General features: G+C 31.4%; 2 protein-coding genes across 2 annotated transcripts; one reads left to right on the top strand and one right to left on the bottom strand.

The window, feature by feature from the left end:
• Positions 1–956: 956 nt before the first annotated feature.
• On the bottom strand, positions 957–5766 carry LOC137920438 (uncharacterized). The gene is made up of 6 exons (XM_068763803.1): positions 5689–5766; positions 4643–5129; positions 3429–3697; positions 2543–2757; positions 2275–2386; positions 957–1112 (listed from the first exon to the last, which is right to left on the bottom strand). The coding sequence occupies exons 1-6, from the start codon at positions 5764–5766 to the stop codon at positions 996–998; spliced, it is 1278 nt and encodes a 425-aa protein (XP_068619904.1). The 3' UTR covers positions 957–995.
• A 2290-nt stretch (positions 5767–8056) lies between these two features.
• On the top strand, positions 8057–12659 carry LOC137920171 (cyclin-dependent kinases regulatory subunit-like). Its single transcript, XM_068763429.1, has 2 exons — positions 8057–8266; positions 10033–12659. Exons 1-2 carry the CDS (start codon positions 8208–8210, stop codon positions 10253–10255), a joined length of 282 nt encoding a protein of 93 aa, XP_068619530.1. The 5' UTR covers positions 8057–8207; the 3' UTR covers positions 10256–12659.
• Positions 12660–13153: the final 494 nt, after the last annotated feature.

Below are 13153 nucleotides of genomic sequence, written 5' to 3'. Positions count from 1 at the left end.
AAAGACTGTGGCCAGATAAGGTGTTTGGGGCTGATGACCTATGTAGCAGGTTTAGGCAGGCCATCTTGCAATGCATTTATGTTTATCTTCACTGACTCGATTCCTCTTATTTGCCTAACTAAATATAAAATAACTCAACGAATGCTGCTATTCAAATTAAAATATTCTCTATTGGAATAGGCTGTTAAAACACTTTTGAATCGTCAATCAACATAAAATGTCGGCATTAATGTCACTACAATCTAATACTCATTTGGAACAGAGTTCTGTTAAAACCTGGCGAGAAGGTTAATACATGCTCTTTACAAATATAGTTTTGTTCTTAAATAGATCTTGATTTCATTTGGTGGAGGTGGATATGATCTTTGTGTATATTAGTCTCCCGAAAAAAAAAATTATTATTTCCCTTACAAATTTTATACTTTTGACTTAATATATTTTATTAATAAGTGTAATTCCATAAGCATTGGGTCTTTCTTAGATAAAGATAACTTTCCAATCTTACTGAATACTAGAAAAGTAGGAAGTTAGCTGTTTCTCAATATATGCTGTGACATTAAATGATGATAATTGTTCAACACCAACATCAGTGTTTCAACCATTGGACATTCACTAGACTTCCTTTGATGGACAGAGACCTGTATTATTCAATCTTTAATGTGCCATGCCCCACCTTATTCTTTCTTAACTTTACACCACCCTATATAACATACATACTTTATGTATTAAAGTATGAAACTCATGTTGACTTGACTTTTGAATTGTCACCTTTCACAATCAAATTGCCCACCTGTGGGGTGTAGACCCACATTGGGAAACACAGACACAGACCCCACAAATTTAACCTATTTGGAAAAGGCTGGCTTCTAGTATCAATTTTATGTGCAAATGTATAAAACAATATAAAAAATTGTGGTTTAATAAAACTAAAAAGGATAATAATTTAAAAGGTTATAATCAAAATAAATAAATTATAAAACAACTATTAAATTAGCTCATAATAGGCCACCATCTACCAGATCCTGAACTAAGTCAGTCATCTTCTTCCTGCAGGCTGCGTTTGAGGTCCAGACTGGCTTGATACAGTCAGGTGATGCTGAGATCTCACTCTCCTGTCATGAAAATAGAGACATTACATACTGAAAAGAAACATTAACACTTTGGCACAATACAAATGAGTACACATAGGCAGCTGGGACCTTATGGTTCTAGAGTATTAACCATGGACCAGAATGGCCTGAAAAAAAAAGTGATCTTAGTAAAATTTTTCAAAATTCAAACAGTTTTGTGTTTGAATATTGTTTTCAGTTAAAAAAGTCTCTTTTAATTAATAAATTGAATAAATAAATATAAAATAAATTGAACATAGTCTGAAGTCCAAAAAGTGTTGTATGGGGTACATTCCTCCATCCATCCATCTGTAGTCCATGTTTTCAAAACATGATATGGTCTCTGTTATTAGTAACAATAGTGATGACATAGCATCTATTGGTATATCAGAGTAATGAAAAGCAAAATTATTAGATGAATGTTGCAATGAATGTTTCATGTTAGTTATGTTGTCTTTGTAGTCGATATATCATAACATCAATAGTGTTATTCAGTACTACAAGTTTACAAAGCGTAGAATTTTTGGTTTCACTACGCTTCCTCGACTTGGTAGGTTAACGCTGGGAGAAGTGGCAGAAGAATGCGGCAATGTTTCTATCTTTTATGATTAGGATGAAAGATATTATAATTAATTAATTACTTGCGGTTTTAAGTAAAATTGATGAGAGTTGTTCAGGCGCCTATATCCACACGGGAAAATGGTCGTTAACACAAAGACTATAGCGTCCAAATTCGCGTAACGTTAATGCATATTAATCATACCGCCAAAATATTCAGTATTGTCAAATATTTTTTTTTAAATTTTCACACAAATTACACTTAGTAATTCAAATGTTGTAATATACAACTTCAACTTTTATACATAATTGTGAAATTTCGACACAAATCCTTTAAATATCGTTAACTGTGAGAAAATTGTTGATACCTTATTATGACAATGACATTTATAAAAATAAAAGTTGCCATAAGCTAGAACATGTACGAAAATTATTCTGACTGCTAGTAAAATTTTCTGGATATAACATATTAAATGTTAACATAAGCCATAAATATATATCTAAAAATTAGTCTGATAAAAATAATTAGAGATAAATACAAAATAATTTAAATTTGGCGAATATTTAGATACAATATATGCAATTGATTTTGTTATGTCTGAATTACCTTGGACTGATAAAGATTTGGTGCCTCGTCACTGTCGCACGTCATGATTGGATACATATCTAGTGCTACACCCAGGCCGAATTTGCTACTACGCTTGAACTCCTCCTGCAACCTAACACAGTCTCTTGGTTAGCACACATCCTGCAATAATTTCTAGTAATAACATATGAACTACAAAATAACCATTATAACCAAAAACTACATAAGCTTTTAAATATAATTGTGGATGCTCATAAATAGGCTTCGGCAAATTTATAGGCACACTGACATGTCAAATAAAGTATCCCTGTTGAGTGTTGTGTGGAAAGCAGAATCTTCTTCGCTCATTTCCACCAGCCTCGTGTGCAACTCGTCTGCGTAGTACTCCAGGAGTGAAGGCAGGTGGTCGGCACGCTGTTCCCTATCCAGGCATAGATACATCAAATACACCAGGTCCAACGCTGGAGACGCATATCGCGCCAGTTGGAAGTCCACTATATACATCTGTAAACCAGTAGTAGTAGTAGTTTTATTTTTTAAAAATTAGAGTTTCTTAAAAAATACTATTTTAATTTAGTTTGCACCGTATATTATAGAGTGATGTCGACATGTGATAAGTATGAGTATAATGTATGAGGTGTTTGCATGTATTGAAAAGCTGTTCATAAGAAAAGAACTCAATGTTGTAATACAAAAAAAAAGCTTTCAAATATTTATCAGATTATGTACAATTTGATTTCAAATTAAGTAAATACAACCATGAGGCTTTGTAGGTATTAATATTTAATATATATCGGTGTAATTTTTTTGGTGTTGCCATATACATTCTGTTTACAGATGTTTTCAATCTGTCACCATTGCGTTCCTTCATAGATTATAATAATAATATAATTCATTCAAACATAAATATTATGTTTTTGAACATACCTATGATATTTGTGGGGTAATATAGAAAATTTCCCAAAAATCTGACATAGTTTTGTGGTTTCATTTCACAAATATTTAGACATATAGAAAGACTTGTGGCAAACATTGGGCGTCACAAACATGTTATTAAATCGATTTAAATATTTGGTACAGTTTCTCTGAATTATTCTAATATCTCAATTACGGATTTCACGTACATAGCCACCCATTGAGTGACTTTAATATTTACGACAAATAAAAGAAGTTACCTCAGCTATATCGCCATCAACAAATCGGAACAGCAAGTTATTAGTCCAGCAGTCGCCATGGCAAATAACAGCGAGAGGTTCCTTCGGTACCACCATCTCCATCATGGTTTGGAAGAAGGTGTCCTCGCTACAGAACCGCCTGAACCTCTCCAAGTACAACTCCTTATCTTCTGAGTCCCGGAGTTCCTCTTCGACCATCGCGATTGCGTTTTGAATTGCCTCCGTGTAGTAACTTTTATAATAGTCTACGTTCTCAGGTACGAAGAATACTGAAAAAAAAGTTTAGTTTCCAACGTAATTAGATGTCATTTTTATTCTGACAGTCCTTGTTACGGAATCGAGTAAAGTGTAAAGATTTGAAAAAATCCTGAAGGACGATCTCTAGTTTTTGTACATTCTTTTTGATAATAAAATAGTGGACACTAACTTTTCAAAATACCAAAAAAATTTAAATACAAAAAAGTACATTAATCTATCTAAAAATACTATAATTATGTGTAGAATTAAATATTGTTGATGCTCACTCAGGAAGCTAATTATTATTGTGGACTCATTGTAAAACTATATTTGAAAAGAGCAACTTATTAGTTTGTCATTCCCTCTTCTCATCGGGACTGCCTTTCGAGCTGGTGGTAGCTTCCTGTAAGACTGGCAATGTCGATATTTTAAGTTGAGTAACGATTCGAAACTGCTTGTAACTCTTTCATAATGAAAGAGAGTAAAAGCTTTATGGAATTGAAAGGTTCTTGCGATCATGAGTTGAGAGACATGGCGTGGGTAGGCTCCATCCCACAAGGTTTTTTTTATGGCCCCTGCTATTGGGAGCCTCTCGTAACCCCCATCTAGTTTGGGACTTTATTTACACATAATTTTTTCAGAGTTTTATCTTTATTCGACACTCACTTTCATACTTCTCAATTTCTTTTATTCTTTACTTTTATCCTTTAAATATCTAGCAATTTTTGTTCTTTTATTCTTTCTTGCTTTCATCGCCTTACTTTCCTCATCTTTTTACTTTTAGGTGGCTGGATACATTTTTATTTTCCAATCTTTATCTTTTGATATCACAGATTAGTTTGGATTTGAACTTTTTAATATATTGCTAGACTTGTCTTACCCCCCGCTAGGTTGAATCTCCCATTGCAATGTTCACTTTGGGGTAAATGAATATTAAAAAACAAATTGCAATGTTAATTATGATATAATTTGGTTACCTTCAGATATGCCATCCTGAATATTCAGAAGCTCGTAAAACCCCTCTGGGTTATAATACTTCATGGCCATAGACAACGCGTGAAAATGCGAGAGATGTTTTAAAACGAAATAACATTGCTCTATGGTCAATCCCTGTCTCCTATCCGGCATTACGAAGCCGAGCTGCTTTAAATCCTTTAGAATCACCAGATCGTTCTGAGCCAAGTAGCATTTCGGTATAGACTTGAAAGGATGTGTGACTTTATCCCACTGGGATTGAAATTTTAATAGCGTCGGCCATATTTTATTGTAAAATGCCACCTCATTACAAAATAATTCGTCGCTTTTGAATGCTTCTCGCCGAAGAATGCTTTCAGGGAGACATTTGTAGATAATAGATCCCTCCCAAGATTCAGAGGAATCGTCATCTTTTTTCTTGATTCCTTTTAAAGAGATTCGATAAACCATGGAAGTGTAGTTATCACCTCTTTTCGTTCCTGGAGCTCCCTAAAACAAATGTATCACCAGCTTTAAGTGCAAATGTTAAATACTAAATTATAGTTTTTTTCCTTCGTAAAACATGTCTTTAAAATATATAACTTTGAAATATTTTTGCTGCGTAAAAAAAGGGAATCTGCTCATTCTAATGTCAAATAATTTTTTTTTAAATTTCGCGCTTGACAAGTGAATGTCTTTCGGAATTATTTGTCGGAAAACATTTTTTTTATTACTAAATATAATTGATATATCTGTTTTAAATTTATGAACTTGTTCATATTTAGAAATATAAACAGTACTTTTTAATTTTCCTCTTATTTTCGTCATTTATTACATTCATTAGTGTTAATAGTAAAAATATGTCAAAACAATGACACAATATTTATGCATTCTTTCGAATTTCCTGTACTTGAAACTTTTGAAAAGTCAATACATTGATATAATGTACATTTAAATATGTATTTTTACATAATTTTACTATAAAAATTCACAAATCTTTAATTAAAAAGATTTAATAGTTTACAGTTTGATATACTTTAGAAATTTCCTGTTTAAATATTTTACGTACCTCAAACTCCTGAATAACCACATCAGGATGGTCCTCTTTGAGAAGATCCTGTAGGAACTCGAGCGTGATCGCACTCATGGTGAGATGACGACAGGCACTGATGAGCCGAGGACTCAAACTGAAGGACCTGTGACCCAGGCTCACGGTTGTGCTGCTATTCCAGCCCTCGTTGTTGGTAATTGATAGCGACTGCGACCAAAAGATACGTAAAAGCTTGGGACAAAAAGTTCTATTGTAATTTGAAAAAAAATATATTTGAAAACTCTTTTAAAAAATATGTTAATGTACCGGGTGATCGATATAGGTGTAAATCGTTAAAGGGTTAAATGAAACACCTATGTACAATCATTCTGTATAAAGTGATCATTCCCAAAATTCTATTTGAATGCGACAGCCTATTAACTTCTTATCTTCTATCTCTCTTGTACAAAGTCTAAGTATACAATAATCAATTTTATGATGTAGTGATATGAATTTTGAAAACGGCTTTTGTACTTTATATTTCTGGAACTGAAACTTTTTGACAGTGAGTACTATATTTATTGACAGCAAATATGCTGTACATTTTATTTATTGTACACGCTATAAAATATAATCATAGTTGTATAAAAGTAAAGAATAAATACAATGGGCGGTCTTATCACACGATGCAATCCCTTACAGACGGCCAAAGTATTGAAACAGTGGAAGTATACATAATAGGTAGTTAACGTGTACAAAATATACATATGTACAAACATACATATACAATCTCCTCTTAAAGCTTTTGCTCCTATAACTGATCACCTTGATTACAAAGGATAAACTCATATCGATAAATAAATAACACATTTAAATACATATATTTTTACTATGATTCCACAATAAGCTACAGTCATGGTAGTATGGTAACTAAGATTTTATAGCTGCCGCACTTGAAACTACTTATTCGCCCAAATAGTAACACTCGAGTCCCAGCCAACGACACAAGGCCAAAAACGACAAAACAAGGGAGAACGTCTTGTTGATGGACGACACACTTTGAGTAACGCTTTATTTGCAGCAGCGAAGATAAATGTCAACAACGAGCCACACATCTAAATAATATATCCGTAGAGGTATAAGTCATGTAATTTAGAAAATACAAGAATTCCGCTATGGCTGCCGTATGAAATACGGTCTACTTCACCAAAAAGTCTATTATTTCAGTTAGCATAAAGAATCTGAATACATCCAAAGTTTTCTGTTCTGTGTATCAGAAATCCGAGCAAAGATAATTATGTATTCTGGTAAATGTCAGCTAGTTGATAATTGTGTAAAAGCATTTTGTACTAGTTGGTAACATTTCGAGGTAACAGAAGAGCGAAATTTATGAGCTTAGTGTAACTAGATATTTACACTAAGCTCATAAATTTCATAATCATAATATTACATTTTATCTTTTAAATTGAAACTTATGAACAAAAATCACCCCTTTTTTTAGATACTTTGTGACCTGCATACAGCGTCTTTCGAAAACCGTAATAAGGTTGTCTATCCAAATGGTTGTTGGCGGTCGTCTTACACTGCGTATGCCGTTCCGTGGTCTGAACTGAAATTATTACCTTTTACAGATGAATGGAACGGCATTAAAACTAATTGCAATTTTAATTTGTTGTGTAAAAATATTTTAAAATAATAAAACTAAAAAAACCGTATATTTTATTTTTAAGAAGAATATATATTACATTTGTTAGTATTAATTATAAATAATTCATTTTGCCGATAAAGCATAGAATAATATCCTGAAAAAGTAAAGTGAGTGGAGTATATCTACACCGGAGAAACGTTGTTGAATTATAACGACGGTTCGGGTGGCAGCGATTGAATAATGATCGCCGTTGATAATGACGACGACAATGTTTTTGCTCTTCCCACTTGCGTAACCCTGTTATTCCATATAGCCTTCATAAAATAGCTAAACAAGTTTTTAAAAAAAAAATTGTTTATGAGGTTTTAAATAATTAAGAAAGCATCTAATAAAAAAATTACAATCATAAAATAGTTGCTAAGTAATTAAAGTTTTCCATTTGAAAATGATGAAACGAAAAGATTACAAAAATTATGACGTAATGCGTAAAAAGAATTATCTAGAAAAATTAAAAATGTCATATTGACTTTCCCTCCGTTCTGTAATTACGTTCAAAAACTATTTGAACATGCACCAATTTATCTTACCCTAAAATTTTTGTCGGTGATTAATAATTTCTGACGAAATTTATATAAAACACATTTCTTGTGAAAATATTTTTAAATATTTTATATGATTTTAATTTAAAAGTTGATAATGGATAAAATTTAATGTGTTAGCTTTTTAAGCAATATTCATGTTTCCGGTGATCGAGCTTGTGTCAAAATTGACAGAGTTCAGCTGAGCCAACGGCCAGATAAAGTGCGGAGTAATTAAAATATTATTTTACATTTGTATTCTTTATTTAGAATATAGTTTTAACCTTACATAATTCTAAGATATTTTAATAAGACAGATTAAATTTTTTAAAATGCCCGTGGATCAAATACAGTATTCGGAGAGGTACAGTGATGACGTTTATGAGTATCGGTAAGAAAATTTTGTTATTGGAACATATTTAAACGTTATATTTTTAAAGTTTTATCCAATCTCTAAGTTTTCCTGCATATATAAAATATTAGTTTTCCTCTGAGATGATACTTAAATTTTTACATTAATTTCGATCCATATGTTAAGGTTCGTGGAGTGGTCCACAATGCATTTTATTACGTCGTGTAAATGTCGTGTACTTTCTGTTTTTTATCTTCCCTTTATGCTTTTGTATATAGAAGCTTAATAATGTGAAATAATATTTGATATTGAGTAATATTACTTTGAAAATACCGTTCTCATTGATCGAGACATCGGCAGGGCGTAGTGAAGTCACAAAAGAATATTTAGAATTGCATAAGAATTATTTTTATTTTTTTTATGCTGTTTTGCCTTCAAATAGATTAGTGTGTGCATTTTCTGAATTTTTAATTTTTATCCTATTATTACTTACATTATCAGTAATTACAACCAGTAATAAAAATATGGTAAAGTAATATAATTTCAGATGTGTTACATCATGTTGAATGTTATGAAATTGATTTTATTGTACAATAGTGACAGTTAAAGAAATATATATGATGATTTCTTTTTCATATAATGCCTTTATGCCTTAACATAAGTTTTACATAGTTTTTACAGTTTATATTGAAACTTTATTAATTATTCAAATATATTTCATAGGTTTACTATGAGAGTTCCAGGTAAAGTTTTTTTTTAAAGGGAAAGATGTTGAATAAAACACCTAATATCTACTTACCAGATTTAGGGAGGCCTTGGTTCAATCCAACTCCTCCTCTTCCTGCTTTACCACATTTTACCAACTCAAAATTTGGTCTCTTCTGAGAGTGTATATCTTTCAGTAGGTTACAAGAGATTTCACAATTAATCTCTCTCTCTCTTAACTCTGCCGCAAATTAATAATTCTTAATTTAATCCTCGTTATTTGGTTAGTATTTGTTCACTTTAGATATCTAGGCTTTGGATACATTTCTTTACCAGGGAACAGTAAGTTAATATTACATGTTTCACTATTTCTGAAACTATGAATAAGTCTGGTCTAGAACATAGTCACCTGTATCTATCCTCTGGAATTCTATACTGTTTTTAGATAATTATATATATTTATCATTTTGTATGTTTGTTTTTTATTGACATATTGGTCAGTATTGTAATTATGGTGTAAATAGTAAGGTTCTCAAGTGGCATCCATGAGCAAGTAGACATAGCATGGGTAAAGCCCCCTCTAGTTGGACCAATGCTAAAGTAAGATTGCGGGAAGTTGCTGAATGTAGGTGGAACTTGACCAGTCTTTGTTCCAATATTGGTTGAATGTATGAAAAGTGTATTTTAATACATTCAATTAGTAGATTCCCTGACAGGTTTTACGCTATCTAATGTTATTTGATAGAATGAAATATAAAACCTTTGTGGAACAAGGCACTAGTTTAATAATAATTTGTTAATCTAAGATGATTTTAACAATCTTTGTTTACAATTGTCTGTAAATGTTTGATAGCTTGGGAAGGCTAGGAGAAAGGAATGGTTGTTTTTACTCATTTTTTATCAAGGAAAACACCTCGCTATACACACCGCCAAGGACTGTCATAGATGCTATAAAAAAAAACTTTTTAATAAGGGTCATGGCTCTCAGTAGAAAGCAATACAACATAAGGAAGAGGAGTGTTGTTTTCGGGAAATATAAAAAGAATAGAAAATTGTTTTAGCTGTTTTGCACTTTGCGATTATAATGTCATTCTTTTCAGACATGTGATCCTGCCACCAGACATTGCCAGATTGGTACCTAAGTCTCACCTCATGACCGAGACTGAGTGGCGCAACCTCGGTGTTCAGCAGAGTCCTGGATGGCTACATTTCATGGTACATAACCCTGAGCCCCATGTTCTTTTATTCCGGAGACCTCGTACTGATATTCCAGCACCTGTTAATGGCTTAGACAGCAACACTGTGTCCACTGTACAAGTGTAAACATTATCATGGAATATATACGCTGATAGATATTGGAGCGAATATAGAAATTGTTTGAATTACGCTTAAAAATATTTAACTTTATATTAATTGTAAAAGATAGAAAATTGACTTTATAATGGAACAATATAGGCTTTTAAATGAATAATGGTTCTAGGATATATTAATTTATATGACTTTCTTCTTTGCTCCCTTGAAGTTTTGATACGAAAATTTATTTATTAAATTAAAAATGGTTTGGAAAAACACAATTGCAATAGAACAGTAAAATATTTAAATAAATCGTAATTTGTCAGTTTGTAAACAATGGATAAAAATACTTGTACAGATAAATATCCACTTTCAATGCGATGTATTTAATATGATAAGTTTAAATATGTATGTATGAAAGTGAGTTTTTTACATATTAAATGAATGCTAGTATATATTTACACTTATACAAAAATAGAATATATATTCATCTATTTATATATACTATTAATTACATGGTGTTATATGAAGTGATCTACCATGTACAGCATGAAATGAGTCTGATGTAATGGGAAGTAGAAGAAAGTTGAGGTGCCCTATGATGGTATACATCAAATTAAAATATATGGAAAAGGCTTCTTTAAAAACAGTCTCGGAGCTATATACACTATTTGGTTGAATTTGCAATAAAAGGTACAGTCAACAAACTTTTTTTAATAAGTCTGTGAAGTGACTTTCCCTGGACTACTCAGTAATTTTTAGTACTGACTGTACTAAAAGATGTGCATGTTCGAAAGATGAATTCTTGCATTATATGAAGTTGCATAGTTACAACCATGACTGGCATCTCTAGATAATTTTTTTTTTAATTAGATGTCTGTCCTTTTTGGAGACATCTCGTTTTCACCTACCAAGGTCATTTCTCTTTTTTTCCCTTCACTATATCTTAATTTCCTTTACCTGTCCTTAGAACATCACCTCACTTCCATCACTTTCTCTGCAAGATTTTATTTATATTTCCTTTTATTTTTAATTGATATTAAATTATCACAGTTTTGTTACTTGTCTTACTTTAATTCTTTTATTTAAATTATCTTATCTATACTTTTTTATGTTTGCTCTTATCATGGGTCCTATAACCTTTCTACAGAAGTCTAGAAAGGTCTGTTCACTTTCCTTATTGCTCAGTGAGGTGATGGCTCCTTCCTTGATCCTGTCTTGCAACTGAAACTGGTGATCCTTTCTCTCCGCCCCAATTACACAACTAGGTACACAGTCTAGCCTAGATAAGTTGATTTATCTATAAGTGGAATTGTTGACGACAAAGTCGGTGTCTATTGTAATCCACAAAATATTTTTCAGTCTAAGCGATATGAAAAAATTGGTAAATAATTTTAGCATCAAACATTTGAATTTATATATCTACTATGCAATGAAAATTCATTAACAAAATACATTATTTCAACATTTTCGATTAAACTTAAATCATTAATTTCTTTATCATATATGTATATCCAGTATGAGTTGATATAAAAAAACATATAGGGCTATGTGAAATTTTTACATTATGTATTTGTTCCTACAGATTATATATAAATGTATAATATTAAAAATACACTGAAATGTGATATATATATGCAATTAAATAATATACACTATAGTCCGTTATAACCATTGCTTTAGTAATAATATATAAATTGTATTGTTTCTCTTACTCGGAGCATCATTGGCAAGTTCAGTCTCTTGATGTGACAATAAGTGTACCATGCTTAGGTTTTCCTTGTAAGATTGAAGCAAGAATAAGAAGGTTCAGAGACAGATGAAAATAACAGACATAGTCCAATGGATTGGCAAGTTGAGGTGATAATGGGCAGGTCCACATAGCAGACCAGATTATCGTTTGGACCTTAAAATTCTGAAGCGGAGACCAGAGACTGGCAAGCTTATAGAATGTCTATCTACAACATGGAGAGATGACATTTAAGGTTATTTGAAGACACAAGATACAAGCCCCTTCAGTTTAGTTGTAAATCTATTGTAAGGAGAGCATCCAGTTCCGGACATGTTGCCTGAAACAATGTATTGTTATAAAGCTTTTACAAATAATAACTTTCCAAATAAGCCCAAAGCATGTTTATATGAAGTAATTATGTTTAGTAATATTAGTAACATGTACCAATGTATTACAAAAAATATACACGAAAAATTATTGCAAATAAAATTGATCAAATCACATTTTTTACTTTATGTTTAGTTTGAATATCTGCATTAATAATGTAAAGTTTTTTCTTAGATATTATCCAGATTGCTAAAATCAGAATTTTATTTTTTATCTCTTTCATTTGGTGATTCACAATATGATTTTAAAAAGTACTGTTTATACAGAGTTGATATTTCAATATGGAATACATATTTCTAAATGTTTAATTCAAGTTTGTAACAAATTAAACCATTTATAATCTATAGTTCTGTATTTTATCTAATCTGTAATACGTAGGAAAGAAATTTTCATTTTATGGTTCCACTGCCTTGGTATTAATTCTTTTATGAAATAACTGTCAATATCTTTATGTGGTGCTTTTAAATTTGTTCCAGACCAAATAACTGGTATGTAGCTTTTTATACTAGTATTTATGAGTAATATGTGCAAATGTACCGAAATTCAGTTCCTAAACTGATGTTTGTATATAAACCATGCATCTATAAAGGATAGTTGACCACACTTGTGGTTTATAAAGGAGGTACCCAACTGTGGGAACTGACTAATACAGTGGGGTTGATAATAATTATTTAACTTTGAGTTATTTAAGAAAGCCTATGTTAAGTTTACAATGTCTTGTTTAACCAAATAAAATTCGTTTTAAATTGAATTGTTTTATTGTTGTTTTATATTTGAATTTATTTCAATAGTGTATTGCTATACACTCT

This window comes from Battus philenor, unplaced genomic scaffold (assembly GCF_028537555.1).
Source record: "Battus philenor isolate CCGP_79_NKW_IND1 unplaced genomic scaffold, ilBatPhil1.0.hap1 SCAF_18, whole genome shotgun sequence".
NCBI lineage: Eukaryota > Metazoa > Arthropoda > Insecta > Lepidoptera > Papilionidae > Battus > Battus philenor.
Note: the sequence above shows the minus strand (reverse complement) of the source record. Positions and strands in the feature narration are given on the sequence as shown.

Coding starts and splice junctions, on each gene's coding strand:
- LOC137920438 (XM_068763803.1), bottom strand. CDS start 5,766: ATGAGTGCGATCACGCTCGAGTTCCTACAGGATCTTCTCAAAGAGGAC. Junction 5,130..5,688: donor TGGTTATTCAGGAGTTTGAG/GTACGTAAAATA, acceptor CATTTGTTTTAG/GGAGCTCCAGGAACGAAAAG. Junction 2,758..3,428: donor TTGATGGCGATATAGCTGAG/GTAACTTCTTTT, acceptor ACTGGTTTACAG/ATGTATATAGTGGACTTCCA.
- LOC137920171 (XM_068763429.1), top strand. CDS start 8,208: ATGCCCGTGGATCAAATACAGTATTCGGAGAGGTACAGTGATGACGTT. Junction 8,267..10,032: donor GATGACGTTTATGAGTATCG/GTAAGAAAATTT, acceptor CATTCTTTTCAG/ACATGTGATCCTGCCACCAG.